We start from the raw sequence: 20,108 nt of genomic DNA on the forward strand, positions 1-20,108 counted from the left end.
AATCCTAAGTAGTTTTCTAGTGTTCCACTGCAATGACCAATACCTCATGTCTGTCTGTCCATGGCTTTTGAGTCTTCTTTCCTCATCCCCATTTCATCTACTTGTGCCTTTAACTATACTGCAGTTTCAAAAGTTCATAATTTTTCAGTCTTTTGATTATTCAATAGCTACTGTAAAACAGGATGACAGTGTCAATGCAGAAATATAGTTTCCTGCAAAAAGGGCCGAGTCACAAAGTTTGTACACAAAGACACTTTAATGCAAATCAAATAGTACTATGTTCCATTCTAAGGTGCTCCACATTCTTGAACACTCAACATTGAGCTTCCCAGTTTTACCGTTCCATTGAGAAATTCACGTTTAGTCTAAACAATAGAATTTTTAAGACAGGTCTTTAATGCTTCTCTTTTTTATTTAATCAGTACTGTATTTCAATACCAGCTGTTAAACTTTATAAGTAACAGGAGCATATTCTGCAAATTTGTTGATCATTGTATAGTACAACCTCGAAACTCTTATCCAAAACCCATGTATTCCAAAATTACATTTCCTCCCTCAACATGCAACTTTTGAATAAAAAAGTCCTGACTTAGTCCAAAAAATCCCACTGTGCAAGTTATATAAACTCAGATCTCTCGACACCCACTCTGGCCTATGAAGACACAGGTTTATATAAAGGACCTTCAAAAGAAAATGAAAAATTAGTATTATTTTGCTGATATTTCCAGAGGATTCTAACACTTCCATTACTATAGCAGTACACATATATGAAGACACTGTGTCCACTATACCATACTACGCAATATATAGTATTTCTGAAGGACTATAATTTTCTCTGCAAAAGGCTGTGGCTTGTTATGCTGTGAATATATCAGACACTACTACGCAGCCATTCCATTTTATTTAAGCCTTCATACTTAGGAAAGTACCTGTGTTGAAATTATATTTATTAAAAAAAAATATCTTACTTTAGATTAATAAAAAGTGCACGTTCCAGTTCACCATTTACTGCTTGTTTGTTTCTCTTTTCAGTTTCAATACCCAGTTTTTCATAACATGCTGGGAAGTTTGGACTGCAGAAATGAAGGCTATATTTGCCCTTAATCAAAACACCAGTTTAAAAGATACTGGTTTATATCACCAACACATTTCAAGCAGTCTCAAGTATCTCAAATCTCCTTTTTCCATCCTACAGAAACAAAACTTTCATTGCTAATTAGGGGCCTTTAAAATTAATCTGAAAACAATATACTAATTATTTCAAGAGAGCAGAATAGCTGTATAATTGAAATCAGCAACACAGACATTTTAAACATTAAAACAATCTGCCTACTATTTATATGAGACCTCTGGACACAAAAAGATGGTGCATTTTGCATGTTTTTCTAGCCCTGTATTTGCAAGAGGAGAGGCTGATTTTCAGACAAATTTCTTATTTAGCTATCAGGAAAACAAATCATATTGCAAATGCAGTGCTGATGCTGCCTAGATTCTCTTGCTCACATCCACGCTAAGTACCAAACTTCTTGTCCTTGCTTCTGAGGTTTATATTTATACTCTTTGTCATTGTTGATGATCTATGTTAGCTAGTTATAAAATAATTATCTTGGGAAGCTTAATAAAAACAGTACTGAGCTCTGATTTGCTGTGGATATACTCTCATGGTTTATATAGGAATGTGTCATCTTTGCTTACAGCCAGTGGAAAAATCTTTTAACTTGACAGAAAGCATGGTATTACACATTGTGGTAAGGAGTGTCACAATTTCTACAAAAAATTAAATCTTTATGCCCAAACCCAGCAGGAACATGTCTTCAGCTGATCTTCCATCATCACTTCCAGTCGACATTCACAGGTAAATCCTGTATCCATCTCTGGAGAACATCTTGCAGGAAAGGTAACATGGAGAGAGAGCAGGTAAAGACAAAGGTGCGATACATGGCATGCAGTTTCTCTGCACTGTGTGCATTTTAGGGGAGGGAAAGTCTCTGTGCAGCTGCATGCAAAACAGTTTAAAGACAGCGCAGAAGTTATTCCAGCGATCAGTCTCCGTGCCTTACCGCCCCAAGGGGTGACGCTGCAACCTGTGAAACGGCTGCCAGGCAGGGGCACAGCATTACTTCCAGTGTATTCAGATGAAGCACCTCACCTTGAAGCTGCAAAGGATTCTTCCTTACCTTAGCTATTTGATGCAAAAGATAACGGTATCAGGCAGCTGGCTGCGTTAACAGGGCCATGTTACCAGTCTCTCTCCTCAGAGGGAAAGAAGAAAAAATGACTTCACATCAGACTATTACGGATACTAATACTTTTGTCAAAAGCTGAAACACAGAGAGATTTTACAAAATACTGGCTAGACACTGTAGCACACTGACTAAAAGAAATGATCTGAGTACAAGCTTAATAAGGCATGGTAAAAAATCCACCACCTTACAGCTAATGACACTTTGAAAATGAGTCTGCTGTGTGCGATTTCACTGATGCCTGAGGGAGACAAACCTCTTTCTGTTCACGGTTTTCATACTTTCAGTCAAACAGATTGCTGAATAATCATGTTTTCTTTATTTTAATGGGTGAAGAAGCAATTATAGAAAAGGTGTTCCCATATGTCATAGTTAATAAAGGCAATTCTTACTAATAAGAATAGGTTGTCTCCACTCAGTTATCTGATGAAAAGCCCTCCTGGTGTGAGGAAAAAGCAGATCCTGTGGCTAGAAGAGACTCCTAGGGCTGCACACTTCATCAGCTACTGGAAAGAACTGTAAGCAGATGAATCCCAGGCCTTCTCCAATTGACTTCAAATCAGTGACATTCACTAGGGTGCTCAGGGTACTAGAAGCACTTCATGTCATAATCTCTCCTTCATATTCACCCTTTTCATACTGGTGAAGAACACTGAACAAGACCTGGATCCATCACTCCAGAAAATCATCAGTAAGTCCCTTCAGGAGGTCAAGTCGCTTTCTTCTTTGAAGAAGCATCTGAGTCACTGTCTCAAGAGCTCAAATTCCTACATGGAGAGTATGGCTAGTTACAGACCAAGATCACAGATGCTCTTTCAGGCTGAAACCATAAATCGCATGGGGAGGGAAATAATTTTGGGGGAATCACTCAGAGGTATGAGACACCACTTAGATCTTTGTCTGATGACAGAGCTGAGGGCACATCCACAGTTGGATGAAAACCTGACATCTATATGACACCGTTAGAGCTACCTAATAAAGAGACGGGGGGGGGAAAAAAAGTCTTGAAGCTCATCTCAGCTGACTATGATGTGTTCAGTGTCTGACTACCTCTTACAAAGCCATACGGAAACCAAACCTATTGAAGGACACAACTCGCCTCAGATAATCAACATGTCCCAACGAGGTTTACACAGCAGTGCTACACACTGGTTGCCTCTTGATTTCAAAGTGGGACAGAGATTGTTCACCTGTAAGTACCTGAGTAGAAAAAAGACCTGCCTCTGTTGCCATTCCCACTTTCAGGGAGATGGACAGTTTCCTACAAGTAGTTTCAAAAGGCACATCATCTCTCCAGGGTAAGTATCCACCTGTAGCCTTACAATTATGGACTTCAAAGCATTCTGCAAGACACCTTTTTATCCAGATGTATCAAAATGTAGAAATTATTTTGTGGAGAGACATTTCTGTTAGGAAATACTCTATTTCTTCATGTTTTCCTAGGAATGGCGTTCTGCTGGTTTTCACTGTTCAGAATAGGCTTCAAGAAATGCAAAAAATACCCAAAAAAATCGGTCGATGCTTGCAAATATACAGACAATGGGACCAGTTCCTACACATGCAACTAGTCCAGCTGGATGTTCACTGCCACACATAATACTTTCCAGGATTTTACCCAAAGCTAATACGGCCAGCTTTTTGAACACTGGCCACTAATTATGGGCACTTCCTAATTCAGTGTAAGTTTCAGAACTGCTCAACTACTTCTTGTCCTCATTTCAGGGTCTCGATGCTCAACAGTTCACAAAAACAAATCCAAAGTGACTCAAGCCAATACTGGAAAATATGAACACCCAGCATTTGCAGCTGTTTTTCAAAATGCAAGCCCCTTAAGGCTAAATCCCACTTTAAAGACACTGCAATAGTTTTGAAAGCTGTGTATTTTTGTATCAAGCCACTAGAAGGCATAGACAAGTAAAGGTGGGTGGACTCTGCATCTACACCCCTTCAGTGCGGTCAGTGCAAACACTCCCTCCCTGACCAGCCAACGCTGATGACTGGGAATGGAGGGAATAGCAGGACAATCTGGGATAGGCCTGCACAGTGAACCAGAAGTAGCCCTTGCAGAGATGAGGGAGAACAAGGGCTGCTGTTGGATCCTGCCCAGAACACAGAACCCAGCCACAATCTGTCCGTACAGCATTTTTGTCTTGAAGATGTGGAAGGTCCTGTTGTATTCACAATTATACATGATTCTGACATGATTATGGTGCTGATGCTGTTATATCTTCAGTGCATGATAGTTCCTGGCTGTGTTCGTGCCTGCCTATTGTTCATGAGAGACTTTGCCTTTGCAATGATCGGAGAACAAGGTGTTCTGGAAGCTCTTTTCAGCTGTGATCTGGTGAACTTCTTACGGATTTTTCTGTAAGGAGGGAAGGAGGAAAGGAGGGAAAGAAGAAAGAGACAACAGAAGAGATAAATCTCAGTCTTTAACAGAAGACTGCTCAAGAGCCAATAACAAACATAACAAATACTCTTACCAGAGCAGGAAGGCTAGTTCATGGAAAAGTGACTTGCAGTCAACAAGAGTGAACCCTGTCCATCAACTGATGACTCACAGTTGTCTCCAACTAGTAACTGATAATTGCTTAGTGAAAAGTGAGTTGGTGTTAGACAATATTTGGACAATAACATTAAATTACATAAAATCTTGGGCCAGAATGCTCAAATGGTGCACCCTCACATTTCGTATCAATACAGGAATGAAGAACCACAGAGGAAAGTACCTCACTAGCACCCAAGTACATGTGTTGCCTCTGTAAAAGTGATGGACTGGGAGCAATTGTTATTTGCACTGTATCAAGCCTGCAGATAATGCATGACCCGAATCTCTTGTGCTTTTGGTATGAGTGCTTTTCAGATTCAGTAAATTCACTTTAATTTTAGACTCTTAGATGACAGGTGAAACATTCATTACAGGTGGCCATGCTGTTTGTATTGTAATCTTATACATCCAAGGATAGATAACTCTGAAGCAAAAAGCTTTGTTATGTTCCAACTAGACTGTCTCTCCACTATTATTAATCAATAACCACGATGCTGAGTGTATCCATGGTAGAGTATCAGAAAACACAGAAATGAGACACACAGAGTATGTCAACAACCACCTTCATTGGCAGAGTCCTGAATATCAGATGTTACTGGAAAATTACCTACTTTCTGAATTCACTCAAGTCCAGAATCCCAGGTTTTGTTTAGGTAGTTTTATAAATTACAGAGATTTTGAGCTTATGGAAATGAATTAAAGCAAACAGGGGCCTCTAACACGAAATGATACCAAGCTTTCTAATTCAAACTTTTCAAGTTGAAAATATGACCTGACTACAAACCAGAGGGTGCTGATGTGCCTACCTGCATCAGGGATCTGAGATGGTAACTCAAGAAGTAATTTGCCCCTTTCATCTTAGTGGACTGTTAACTCTGAAACTGAAAAATGGTGGCACGTGACACTGAAAATACAGGATCCGCTTAAAATAAATTCTATTGAATACTAAAATAATAATTTGCATGTTACGTTTCAAACACATATTTAGTTACTGGTTGAGTATTCCCCAGGAATGCAAGCTCCAGACAAGTAACCAGGTCACAGAAGAGAACATAATTGAAAGCAAAACAAAAAGTCAAAAATCAGGAGAATATACTGTGCTCTTAGAGGTTAAAGGGAGCCTGAAAAATACATTTATTTTGGTTAATGTATTTAAAAGGTGCAGAGAAGCATTCATTTTAGCTGCCTGAAAGATGGATGTCACGGGCATCTCATGGCCTGGAATACCAAATTGGGATTTAACATCATTCAGTAATATGTAGAACAAAAGAAAAGGAAAGGAATCACCAGAAAGTTAATTTGAGGTTTTTCATGTAATCCCACACAGACGCAAACTTACTGTTTGAGTACTGTCTCTACATAGTCATCTTAAATTAGGCCTAAGAAGATATTCAACTGATTGACAAGTTATTGCAGACCTTCCAGAATGGTAAGACCATAGAAATGCAACCTGAGGCCGGTAGAAACGTGTATTTCTAAAATAACGAGACAACTAGGTTTATAAATTCATGTGAACAGACAACAGCCATCACCCACACTGATTATTAATGGGGATAATTCCAGCAAAAGCTTACAGAACCAGATCCCTTTTGATGTATTAATTTGTAAAACGTTGTATTTATTTAGAGAACAGATGTGGTCAATAATCACTTGAGAAGCCCATGGTTTACAAAAATATTAGATAATTGGTTGCCCTTCTGAATTTTCAATATGGCAACTTCATGAACTGCCAAGGGGTTCCTACTAACGAAAGCAATTTGCAGCTGACACTAAATGTAAGGATAGTAAAGTATTTGTGATTAAAATTTGTGATTATTTTCTAAGGACAGCCAAGTCAAAAGATGTAGTTATTCTCATTAAATACTGGTTCAAAACTAGCATGAAAAAAGGCAGCACAAAAAAAGGGGAAGTCATCACATGATTACATCAAGCAAACCACAGAAAGAGTCAGCTCCTCAGTCTAAATGAAAGCAGCTTTATATAGACTGTCAGATGAACCAATCTGGTATGCACTCTAAAAAGACAATCCAGTAGTTCTATTTAAACAGGATTGTGAAAATGCTTCCAGAAATTAGCTTTCTGGGATATAGCCTTTCAGAAATAAAACTGGAAGAATGAAACTTTCCACTGACTTCATTAAATGTAATATTTAAACAACCATTTCACTAAAAGCCAGAGCTGTTCTTTTTACTGCAAAAAATACAGAGGGTGAGGGAACTGATTCTTTGCAATTAAGAATTTAGCAACTAAACACAGTCAACCTTTTTGAGAGGCACTGATCAGGTTTTATAATTCTGTAGAGGTTTATTTTTAATACTTAAATATGCAGGTTGTAATAGTAGCTGATGAAAGGCAGGAAATTCAAAGATAAGCTTGTCGTCACCCTTTCACTTCAGGCACTTCTCCTCCCCTCCCCCAGCAATACTGTGAATTAAGGGCAGAGGCACCTTTAATGTTCAATTTCCTGCCCCTTTTTCAGTTAATACCAGCCATATGTTTTCATTACATAAAGCTTTTATTTGGTGATGGCAAGAAAATGGCTTTAACATCTGTAGCATTGGTAACATCCTTTGCAGTTGTTATGAAAGAGTAATTGCCATTTTCCCCTGCTTTCCCCTTTGACTTTTGAAACTAGTCCTCGAAGTATGACGTGTTACAGACTTGACGAGAAATGTGAATTAAAAAGTATTTTAAAGCCTTCGCACTGTATTTCTAGCCCTCCTGAGACCTAAGGCATGAGAATGAATCAGACTTTTAATAGGTGATCGGTATATAAAGCCCACTGTGCTCATTTTTATGTCAAATGTGATGCACTACTGCTAATGTAGGCATAAGACAAATTCTTCATATCTGCATGATACTTCAATTATTAACTGCAGATAAAGGTACGCAAGACCCCTGGCACCTATTCAGGGAAATATGGAAATGTACACATGTACCACACACTATTAAGACCTACCTTCTATTGCAAGTTTCATACACATACCGGAACCTACTGGGTAGAAATAATAGTTAAGCTGTATGTGGTATTTATGGGATGCTTAAATTTAATCAGGCAAACCATTTCAATTAACCTACCCTTTCTCAGGCTCTACGTGAATTCCATGTAACTAACCATCTGGTGAAGTTAAGCGCAATCCTATATAATCTGTTATGTCCAGATTTCTCAGGAATAGGATAACTGGTAACCAAATTCCTCAGTTCTAAAAGCTGACTCAAAGTTCCCTGCTCTAATTATGCCACACATTAAAATTGCAGGGATTTTTAAACTTGAATAAAATAAAGGTGATCTTCAGTTGATGTTAGTCAAAAATCTGGTTTTCAAGCCTTTTCTGATAGGAGTTAAAGGCATTACTTGCTTTAGCTCTGTTGATATCAGGCATATCTGTCTGTTTCTGCTTCTATATATAAACTGTTGTGCATCAGTCTCGCTTCCTCTGCATTAGTCTCAGAGTTGTGATGACTACAGTAATGACTTTGGTCTATTCACTCAAACCAACAGTACTTAAAAAGTAACACTAAATAAATTCAACTTATTGCAGAAGTTTTTACTGTAAGAGAAATTAATTGCATGTAAAGGCCTACTGACATTGCAGCAGATGACAAACCTTGTTTTGAAAGAAACAAACATTTTCCTATGAAGGGGGATTGCCCCCAACACACAAACACACTTTTGAGAGGTCCACAACCCTTCTTCAATACCGAGGTCCAGAAGTGCTTTGGATGCTCTGTTTCCACTAAAAATACATTAAGGGCATAGTATTACGTTTCATGCTTTCCATAAATTAGTTTTATATTTTTGCCTGAGTCTTTCTTAGACTGATGCCATTTGAGCAACACCCTCATATGCTAAGACCTAGTGATGCAGAATCGTATTATTACCAGCTGTTGCTGGTAGCGCAAGAAATATGCACAGGTCAGCAGCAGGCATAAGAGAACCCATTCCCTGGACAATCGTAGCTGAAATTCCACCTAATCTCTAGATTGGGGTGAAGTATTCTGGTATGACTTGCCAATTGTAAACAGCAACTTACATGTGCCAGGCACACAAAATACTGCCAACCCTGGAAGGAGGTGGAATTTTAGACATTAATTACAGCAAGGCAGGATTTGGCATTCTGGCACGTTTCACATTAAACTTACAGTCAGTGTAACCATTGAGACACTCAGAGAGAAAAACCAAACAAAAAAAAATAAAGTCTTCTAGGTAAAGATCTGTCAAGTTTCTGCTGTTCCAGGGCAATGTAAATTTTGTGCAATGTAAATTTTCAGTGTAAGCTCAAGGCCAGTTAGCAAAAAAAAAACAACAAAGCTATTTAAAAAATAACCGTAATTCCTTGGGGGTTATGAGACCCAATTGTCACTCATTCCTCTGAAGGCTCCTTGTACCCAGAGTTACACTATAACTATTCAGTGGATTAAACTACAAGAGAGGGCACTATCTTAGGAGGCCGATAGGCTTTCTATTAATGCAAGCACACTTTTAAACGAAGTAAAAGACCAAAATGTATGCAATGCTGTCTGCTCAAAGAGAATTTAACTGGGATGAAGCTGTAGGCACAGATTCTTAGAAACTTGACAGGTTACAGAGAGACTGAATGACTCATAGCACTTGCTACATTTCTAACTATGTGGAAATGAGAAGCATTTTATTTAACTATTTGACTTGCTGGTTTAGACATTTTTTTAAAAAAAAAAATTCCCCCTCAGCATCTTAAGGGTAAAGCTTACCCATATTAAAGTTGCCATCTAACCTCAAAATGACGGAAAGTAAGAGAAATAAATTTGGAAGGCAGAAGTAGGTTGACACTGATACACCTTTTAAAAATAAGCTCCTTTGTGACATGTTTGTTTATAAAACAAATTGGAAGTGTTTTCCAGGCTACTGGAAAGCAGTTGCCATGAGCCACTTAGTTGCATTATAAAACTCATACAGATGGCAGAGTGGTACAACCTTTATAAAAGTAAACAGGTGCTGCTATAGGCATGCCAACCTCATTTAAATGTTTTAAGAGCTTGTCTTACTTTTCTACTCATAGCAAGGAAATGTTTTCCTTTGCTGGTGTTTATCTTCCAATTTGGTATCAATATTTATGGAGCAAAACTGTTCTCCATGAACCATAACTTACAGACACACTAGTTACAAATTACAGTGTCAGAGCTTCCTAAGATCTTAACACAGCATTTTCAAGCATTGCACCACCTTGAAGGCTTCTCTGATGTTCAGAGCAATAGCCTATAGCTACTATGTGTGTATATATATACACACACAGAGCAAAGAATGATGTTTTTTTGAGTGTTGACTGGGAGGAAAAATCCACATCTAGCATTTAAAGCACAGACTTCGATGACTGTGTCATACCTGAGCTGTTGCATGGCACAAGCCACCGCTCTGCCTCTTTCTACCTGCTGCTGATTTCAAATCTACTTGGATGAAAACCTCCTCAGAGCAGAAAATATCTCTTTGTGTGCATTTTTAGAGTGCACAACTAGAACAACAGGAACCTTACCCATTACTGAAATGACTTACACCTAGTTTTACTGCAAACGACTGGCATGGCTTTTGGAAAAATATCACCTTGTTTGACAGATTTTTCTATGCTTTCATTTGCCCTAAAAATGGTATATTTCATTAATATTTTAAAGTGGTTTAGGATGCTAGGAGAGAAGAATTAGAGTGCAAAGTCTTATTCTCAGCATTGCTATTGATTTTTCAGTTGAATGCTAGAACTGAGAAAAACTTTTAAGCCCTAAGAAACATTATACATAGATGCTGTCATACAGCAGTCATGAGATGATGACTAAATATAAATCTTTACAATCAGCAGTGAAATTACCCTCCCGGTTCATTTGTGAGCTTGATACTTACCACCAAAGGAGACTAAAGTTACTCACTGCAGATGGCCAGGACAAAAACGATTACACATCAGTTTTGGTGCAGCGCTGGAGAAGCCAGCAGCACAGAAGCCCTGACAGACTGATTTGTCATAGGCACAGTTTAAACCCCCCCACCCCCCCGATTAGTTGGTAGGAATGAGGACAACGAGGAGCTCAACATGGAATAAGCAGCCCAGGAGCTGCCCTGTGGCTTGGGTGGAGCTTTGTTAAGGCAGCAGGGACAGTATCTCCCCTGTCACACCACACCGCAGTGACTGGCAGGTGCATGCACAGAGCCACCATCCTCAGTTTTCCCCTTGAAGACAGGATGATGCCTGTCTTTGGATCCATGGTGCTTCACCACAGTGGCCAGCTTTGCAGAGCGGATTAGAACTGGTAAATCCTAGCAAAGGTAGCTCCACGGAATTGGGTAAAAAGTAAATTATTCATATTCCTTAAAACAAAGCAATGGCTCAGGCTTCAACAGACTTGCAACCTGAGCTATGGGACAGCTGCTCTGCACCTTATCGAAAAATCATTAGCCTCTCCTTAGTTACCATCCACTTCAGAGGCTGTAAGGCACGAAGCCTGCTCTGTTAAAGAGTTGCTTAACCTCCCTGTGCAGCCACACACAAGATCACTGCAGATGTGTCAATACGTAGGCACCCTGGGAATTCAAGGAGGCAGAAAGCCTTCTACAGCTCACAGGCACACACGCCAGAAGGTCTCAAAGCAGCTCCTTTATTCTTCCTAACTACGTCCGCAGGGTGTGGGTGAATTCCCACACTACAAAACTTTACACTCTGCCAACAGGAATTTTCATTACCATCGAGTAATTCTGCAGAAGGATGGCACTCTGTATATTGATTAAACATCACTCGCTATTAGATGAAAACATTACCCACGTGGCAGCACGTATTTGTTCCTGAGACAGGCAAGAAATCACAGAGAAGATGCATCAGAGCTGGCTAAGAGTGGAATGCAATGTTGCTTTCACCAACTCCACAAACATTTGGTACATGAATTCATAACTCCAGTGTTATCCCAGACATTAAGATGACAAAAATTTTCAGAATACACAACTTCTGTTTCTGGCCTTGGGCTACAAGCATTAAGTGCCATTTCCCCAGCAACATTAAATACTGTGTTGAGTATTTTCAAAAATATTATCTTAACTAAATATGCTTATTTCAGTCCAAGATAACAGAAAACTTTCTATTGCATACTTCATAGGAGGTAAAAAAAGACTGTTTACTTCTTTTGCTGTTTCTACCTCTGAGATGCTTTAAACACCCCATCTTAATGACTTTGTGTTTTATTTATTAGGAGAACTGTTTCAACACAAAAACTTTGTATGGGTTCTTATTAGTATTTTTCTTTCTTTCTTTCCCTACCTTGTTTGATTACTTCAGGGTAGGTTTCATCTGAGGTTTTTGACCTAGACACCGTGTGTTTACAGGATTGGAGCTTGTAATACTACCTGAGGCTCAAAAAAATTGACAGTATTTTTCCTCTTTATCAATTATGCATATACTTTTCCTGGAATAATGTATGTATCAACAGAGTATATTTGGAGGAGCTTCTTGGCATTCTGGAGACTTGCTATTGAGCAAGGGCTGAAAATCAAAACTAACCGGTCTTACCAGAAACAGTTGGAGAGCGAAAGTTCCCTCACAAAACTGTCCCCTGGGGTTCTGCTCCACACCACCAGTCTCTGGCATAACCAGCCCTGACTCTACACATGCAGCTCCAATGCAGAATACGGATTAGAAATCTGTACTGTGGCATCACCAGAGGAAAGCTTTGTCACAATGATTTGATGCTAATCTCTCAGGTCAGCTTCATTTCAAAGACTAGATTTTTAATTCTTTCTTTTTAATATTCATGTAACCAAAGGCCTACTTGAGTTCATTTTCTGCCACCCATACTTGCTCTCCGGTCTTATGGCGAGCACTTTTCACACCAGTATCTCATACTGCTTGCTGGACTGCTTAATTAAAAACTGCAAAGCATCTGTAACAGGAGGTATACATCAACATTTTTCAAGTTTACAGATGAAAAGGTGGAGCTACTCAGAGGTTAACTTACTTGTCTGGTGTCTCACATCAAGCAACAGAGGAATTTATAGTGCAGATCCACACTTTTTCCACTAAAACAACACTTCTGTTATATTTTGTCAGGTAAATGTTTTAGCCTCCATCCATAGCACACGTAAGGAAGACAGCCAGCCCGGTTTCCTTAGATGTTTGAGAAGAACTGACGGTTATCTCTGTGATTGGCTTTCACAGTTACAGTCATTATGTTCTCTTCAGTACTTCACATTTAAAATGCCTATGCAGTTACTTATGCAAGCTTTTCCTCAAAAAGAGACCAATTAACATCTGTTTTTCCACAGCCTTACTTACATTAATGCCAAAGGGGCATGCATTTGAAAGATCTTGATGAGTTAAAATCCCTTAAACTATCAGAGGAAAATAGTAAGAATAAATGATTAAATACATACAACTGTAATACAGACTAGCTCAGTATTAAGTCCTCTATCTATAATTTGAAATGAAGAACCCAATACTTATAAACAAAAGCTAGCGGGCAGTTCTGTGCGCATTTTAAGAGTGTGAGGATCACTGACGTATTTTTTAACATATTCACCACAGTACAGTTTTATCATCTTCTTTGTGATTTATCTGTAGCAACAGTGTGTTTACCACAGCGAATGTGATAAACCACTGTGGTTTAGGCATAGGAATGGTGAGAGTAAACTAATTTTAGCTCTGAACTAGTGTTACTCCAGCTTTGCTATAGGTAACAATTGTATATTTATCCTTTATTTGATGCTTAAATATGCAGAAGACTATGTTGGTCTGGTAAGTTAGCATTGTTATTGTTATTTTGTACGTTTCCCAAGGCTTCAAAAGAGAAACTGGCTTCCCATACAATGATGCTTCTTTATAGAAGAAGGTATTGTTCAAAACCAAATTGGTTTTAACTCCCACAATAGAACACAACAAAACATTACAAGATGACACATTCCCACTGAGGATGTGGATTTAGGAAAAAGCTGAGCAGCGAGCTAACAAAAAGCTAAGCCCTAAGACCTTCAGTTAAAACATCCTATAAAGAGGATTGGGTTCAGCTACATCAAATCCTCTGCACAAACACAACAGACAGCTTCTGAAGGAAAGCCTTCTGAATTGGCCAACCACACTGCAAAAAATTCAAAGTTTGCCAAGAACCATAAGAAAACAGGTTAAAAGAACTGCATGACACATAAAGTTACTGACTACAAGAGGTACTGTCTGACGGACTGCACTCAGTGGGAGTCAGCCATGCATCTAAGAGCTTTGCTGAATTGTCTCTAGGTCCAACAAAGTGAATGAGGTTTTTGGAAAAGTTCCGCCAACATCTGTGTCTAAGATAATCCTTAATCACTTATTATCATCCCCATGTTTCATTTAAGTTCCCCCCCAAGCTTCCTAAGACAGTAAAATTTTGCAAAAAGCCTCATTTCAGAAATTGTCTTTCCCTTTCCCAAGATACAGTGCTCTGGCTATTTCTGCAGCTACTGTCTAAATGTGAAATGACTTCCATCAAAGGGAGTGGAGAAGACTGAAAGTGGATGAGTAACACCTTTTAAATGTGCCGCTGCTCTTTAGCTGAGTCATCTCAATTAACCACATTCAAGCTCCTACCCAAGATGGAATTGCAAAACATACTTTGGTATCTAAGCCACCGTAGAGAGGCAGCACATCTGAATTGCTGCTCACAGCAGGGTAGGATCAGACAGGATCATTTTACAAGATCCAACGGTGTGACTTTTCAGGCAGCAGTAACTAGGTCATTTACAGCCATCTGTTCTTAGCCTCAGTCTCCCTGCAGTCATCACTGAAGCTGTACGCTAATTAATTTTCACCTGCTAATCAGTGGAGACACCTCTGAAACTAACAAATCATCTGGTTTCAGTCAACAGCTTCTGGACTCCTGTGGGTGCCACTTCTGTGAGGTTTTATTACCAAAAAAGGTGGGAAGTTTTCTCTGAAAGATCCCCTGTAAGGCTTCTGACCTGCTCTGGGTACAACACCCCGGTGAACAAATAAAGTACCCTTCATCTATTTCTTCAGGCAAAGAACAGAGGGCACATGGACAACTGCCTCCAAATTTTCAACAAAGCATTTAAGCACCTTGTTAATTTTGATACGAGGAGTCAGACATCTAAATGCTTGGAGATAGGGACTTAAAAGACCTGCTTGAGGTCTCACGGGAAGTCAGTGAGGGAGCAGGGAACCAAATCACATTTTTGTAAGCACTCCAACCACTGCAACATCTTTCCCTTACCATGTAGCTTTAAACAGGGCAAGTAGATTTCTATAATGTCACTAAAACTTCATCTTAAACTGTAAGAAGATGAATACATAGCTCCAAACCAGAATGTATTTAATTTGTTCTGAAGACTGACAAAACAAAACTCTTTAATACTGTATGCTCTTCAAACACACCAGCTCTAACTAACGGCACAACTTACACTGAATATTGAGTTTTGTTACGTACATGTTTTCCACGTATATATCTATTATTCCTTTTATAAGTTAAAAAAATGGTATAATTCACATTCTTCAAAGGAGTTGATTTAACTTCATGGAATGATCCTGCTTTTAAAAACAAACTTTTGCATTATCACGGTAGTGTTACTTTGACTTAGTAGGTAGTGTAAAAGGAGCCAGAGGAAAAAAATCATGTGGAGTGAAAGAACGTATCTGTAGACCCATGCAAGCTGCTCAACGAGAAACAAATGGCAAGAGATCATGATCTAGTTTCTATACCACTGGCTGCGATTCTGTATCACAGCACCTCAGCTACAGCTCACAGAAGTGTGATTTATAAGGTGTGAACAGTGTGCAGCATTCATGAATAGTCCACACTAAATAAGGTCAAAATAACAGCTCACAGAAACTGTTATTCACTCTCATCAGTGTATAATGACTTTGAACAGTAGCTAGCCAAGTAGGACAGCTCCTAAATTGTAGCAAGGACAGTTCCTCCCCAAATTCCCCATAGATGGTATTTTCACAGTGACTGGATATGGTTGTCAGCTCACCTGTGCTCGGTTGTAACCAATCAGTAAGATGTTTTCAATCCTATCAGCCAGGATTAGACATAATTCTAAGGGATATATCCTGTAATTCCTGCTTTTCAAGATGTATGACAACTATATAATACAGCAGAAGTAAAGGAACCAGAAAATTACATCTGTAGAGGCTGATTTTTTGATTAGAGGGTAGTAGCTGGTGCATCATTCTGAGCCTGCAGCTGATGCTTCCAAGGGTGCAGCCAGACATCTTCATGCAGTCAGTTACGGGGCTGAGGTCTAACAGCCACAGTGCCATGCAGGTAAGAAACGAAAATGCACTGTGCCCTGGATCCAAGCATGGTGATGTTCAAAACCAGGATCCCCATTCAAATCAAACTGCCTCATCTGCATGAAAAGCAGAGGTCATCCCTGAGCATATATTAAACCCACTTTTTTTTGGTGCACAGTTGGGGACAACTGAAAAAAGAAAGAATAAACATACCTATGAAGAATCCTGTGATACAAATTGCACACGTGAAGAGGACGAAGGAGCAGTTAGCACTAGAACTCTGACTTTGATGTAGGCCTGCAGCTATGCACCATGTATCAGACCCCAGGTGCTGAAGACCCACCCCTCTACTTTTCCCTTTTCTCCCAGCAACGTGTTACATGTCGTAACTCAAACACGGTGCCTGACCTTGTCTAAGCATTGATTAAAACACACGTGGGAGGGAGAAGGGTCAAGGGCAGGTCATTCCTAAGTCTTAATACTGGATTTGGTTCACGCAGGTTTTCAGTTTGCTTTCAGAGGTACAGGTGAGGGTTTGCAGTGACAAAGCTGCAAGGCAGAGTGCTGGCAGCGTGTGCAGGCACACGAAGGGCTGAGTGCTAGCGTGACTCCCCCACTTCTGCAAGGGAACCAGACCACTGGTGGCAAGACAAGACTCAACATTTTGCTGAAGGTGGTTGTCAGCCTCACGTTCTCTTCTTTCTCAACATGCAACTTTGCTTTTTAAGCTTTGTGTGTGTGCTATGAGACATGCATAAACAAAAATGAGTGGTATCAGGTAATTATCACAGCGACTGTGATATCCTTACATAGCACCTCAACAAATCAAGGGAAGCTTTTCCTTTTGGAGACAGAACATGAAGTGAAGAATATGAAAATTGCCTACATAATGCTGCCACAGGGATGCCTCTCAAATCATTTATCAGCAAAAAGGAAGCAATGTCTGCTGCTAACAGCTACAGATTACGTTCTAATTTTAGCAGTTGCAGTTAACTCATTCCCAATGGAGTTGCACTTACCGTGAGAAGGTTTCTAACTGCTTCAGCACTGAAAGGAAACAAGCATCGAGTCATTCAACTGCAGTTCTATATGCAAATATGCTTTTTGGCCCATGAAGGGAAAGCATATGGAATCTGCTGCTATAACCCATTCAGCCAAACATTTCCACACATTTCTTATAATGCAAATGCTGAAAAAAATTTTTCATTTTCCACAGTGTTCTAGCTGTCCCTATACAAGTATGATGATTAGCATGCACGTGCGTTCTGTTACCAACAGAGCATGTGTATAGGAACTGTATGCACACTGCATACCTAGAACAGGTAAGAAAAGTTTTAATCAACAGATTCATTTCCCTTGACATCCAATGGCTGTATTACTAATTTCATTCATAGATCATGATTATGTCTTGTATAACTCAACAGATATTAAGGTGATATTACAAATTTACTAAAATGAACTTTCCCATTTTTTCAATTATTATTTAACTCCCAGAATGGAAATTCAGTATAAAGAATTCATTTCACACAATATAGTAATTCTCTGCATTAACCTCTAACAGGGCCTATAATAGAATCCTCATCACAGCTAGTCAACAGAAGGGAAATAAAACCTAAAAGGCTTCCTTGTAGCAAAGGTGATTTAGTACACTGTCCTGAATAAAATTCTTTTATAGTTACGAGACTTTTGGTGGATCTGAAAGCATGCGCTTAGTGCTAGGAGAATCCTAGCAGCTAATATCTAAGTATATTAAAAAGAAATAAGGAGCATCCCTTGGTGAGCAGTGATAAATGTAAGTCTCTTTAAAGAGTGATTTTTCAATGAATTGTGTAAACAGATTGCACTTTAGAATAGTATCTTGAGCAAGTTCTTTCGTAGTACGGAATGAGAATTCCTTTTTCATTCAAAAAGGGTAAGAATAAAGAAACACAAAAAAGTTAAATCCAGCAAAGGTCAACCCAAAACTAGGATGTAATGTCAAGGTAAGTGTTCTTGAACTGTCACCTGGTTTTCTGCCTAGATTAATCCCTGCTGTAAGCCTGTGACTGAACAGAGGCATGGAAACCCCGAGTGAGCTGGACTCACACAGGCATCACAAAGGTTTTTGAACAGAGAATGCAGCTCTCCACAGATGAGATAGCAAAACTGGGGACCTCTGTATTTCTTGGCAAAATGCACTGAGCATGCTGATATATTCAGGAAGGGGATCTACATATATAGATATAGATCAACCCATTTTTTCAATTATTATTTAACTCCCAGAATGGAAATTCAGTATAAAGAATTCATTTCACACAATACAGTAATTTACTGCATTAACCTCTAACTGGGCCTATAATAGAATATATATATAGTAGTTCTTTCATGGCACTAATACGTAAGGCAGACGCAAACTCACTCTTTCCCTTCCTCAAACTGTCCAGGGGCTGTAAGACCTGGGGCTCAGCACAGTGCTAATGTGCAGTCCAGCTTTGCAGAGGCCTTTGGGCTTGGAGAGAGGGGCATACGAAGGGAATTATGCTGGCATTTTTCCCCAGTGACATAGATACTGACACGGAATAGGTGAGGAAACTGCATCCAAAAGCTACAACTTAAAAAAAAAAAAAAAAAAAGCTGAAATGAGGATGCACATTACAACAGATATACAGTAATTCCTGTTCTCCTCTGAAGGGCTAAAATATATTGAACTTCAGATGTAAACACCAGTCTTTCTGTTTCAATGACACATATGCTCACACTAAATTTTAAGCATACCTGCAGGCACTGTTGAACTGTGGCCTGAATGAAGAGTGAAGGGCATTGCCCTAAAATTCTAGGGTAACTCCAAGGGTTCCCTTGGAAAGCTTAGATGATGTATAATTCCCACAATTCTTTTCACTGCTCTGAATATATAGCTCCCTACTCATCCATTGCCACAAGTATTTCAAATCTGTGAGCAATGAGATACACTTAACTTTTCAGAAATATGATTGCTGCTTAAATTCAGAGGCGGAAGGATGATAACTTCTTTTAAACTACCTTCTTAAATGGAGCTATAAGTGTAAATACATATATTAATCTCATCTGTGGATGGATAATAAAATTTACAGTGCTCAAGTGCATCTTTGACTTGGTTAGCATGAAAAAGACTGGCACCTCGTTTTGTTTAGCAGCAATGTTACACTTTTTTCTCAGATTATATGACAATAGTTGGTTGATATTATTTTTTTAGCTAAATATCTGAGAAAAATTACCCTCTAGACTCCCTACTTAATGTTCTATAGAAATATGTATCTTAAACATTAATTCACTACACACAAAAAAAAATGGTTTAGGATGGAAAAATAAAAATTGTTATGGACTGCTGCAAACAAAACATTATACTGACCAATATTTTCCCTTTTACAGGCTGTAATTGTACTGAAAGATGTTTTTCCTTTTGCTGTAATTAGAATGTGTATTTTTAATGAACAAATGCACATGATAAAGCAGACTGGATCCTGATGCAACTTGAAACAAGTGCCCTAAAGAATGAGTTGTTACCTTGACTCAAATGGGGAGATTATTTCTGACCTGAGCATTCAGAAAATATTTAAACACCTAATGGCTGCAAACTGGCAACTGATTATTTTTTTTTTTCCATTTTTTGGCAGTACTGGCTGTTTCACAAACATCTCCTCCCTAGATATTGCTTCCCATTGCAATTATGTGGCATTCAAGTCTGTCACGGCCATGCTCAGCTACATGAACTCCTGTCACCGGACAGGCTGCCTGTCAGGGACTAGTGTCTATTCCCTCTTCCTCCAAAGAGCAGAGCTTTAATTGTCATCTTGGGCATCAGCGCATTCCTAGCAGCAGAACCAGGCAGTGCCTTCCACTTCAAGCTGTAAAGGCTGGAGGCAAGTGAGAGCCCAGAGAGAACAAGATACACCATCTCCACCGTCTCTTCTAAATAATCATGGAGTACAGGTGGAGGGAATCAAAGGATCAAAGGAAAAAGAAAAGAGAAAGCACGCCTGAGGTAGGGAAGGAATCGATGGGGATGGGGACAGGGGAAAAAAATAATTAAAAAAAAAAAAAAAAAGGAAAAGGCCTGTGAGAGAGAAG

General features: G+C 39.2%; 1 protein-coding gene across 4 annotated transcripts in view; it reads right to left on the minus strand.

The window, feature by feature from the left end:
- Positions 1-249: 249 nt before the first annotated feature.
- The window catches only part of MTA3 (metastasis associated 1 family member 3), a 135,903-nt gene continuing 116,044 nt past the window's right edge, over positions 250-20,108 (minus strand). For 2 of the 4 annotated variants that reach the window (XM_055725905.1, XM_055725906.1), the window contains exons 19-20: positions 17,042-17,069; positions 250-4,608 (exon numbers count right to left, since the gene is read on the minus strand). In XM_055725905.1, coding sequence (XP_055581880.1) covers positions 4,597-4,608; positions 17,042-17,069 — 40 coding nt within the window. In that variant the 3' untranslated portion in view covers positions 250-4,596. The remainder of the gene's footprint in view (positions 4,609-17,041; positions 17,070-20,108) is intronic. The other 2 variants (XM_055725907.1, XM_055725908.1) reach the window with 1 other exon arrangement.

The sequence above is a fragment of the Falco cherrug genome, chromosome 13 (assembly GCF_023634085.1).
Source record: "Falco cherrug isolate bFalChe1 chromosome 13, bFalChe1.pri, whole genome shotgun sequence".
Classification (NCBI taxonomy): Eukaryota; Metazoa; Chordata; class Aves; order Falconiformes; family Falconidae; genus Falco; species Falco cherrug.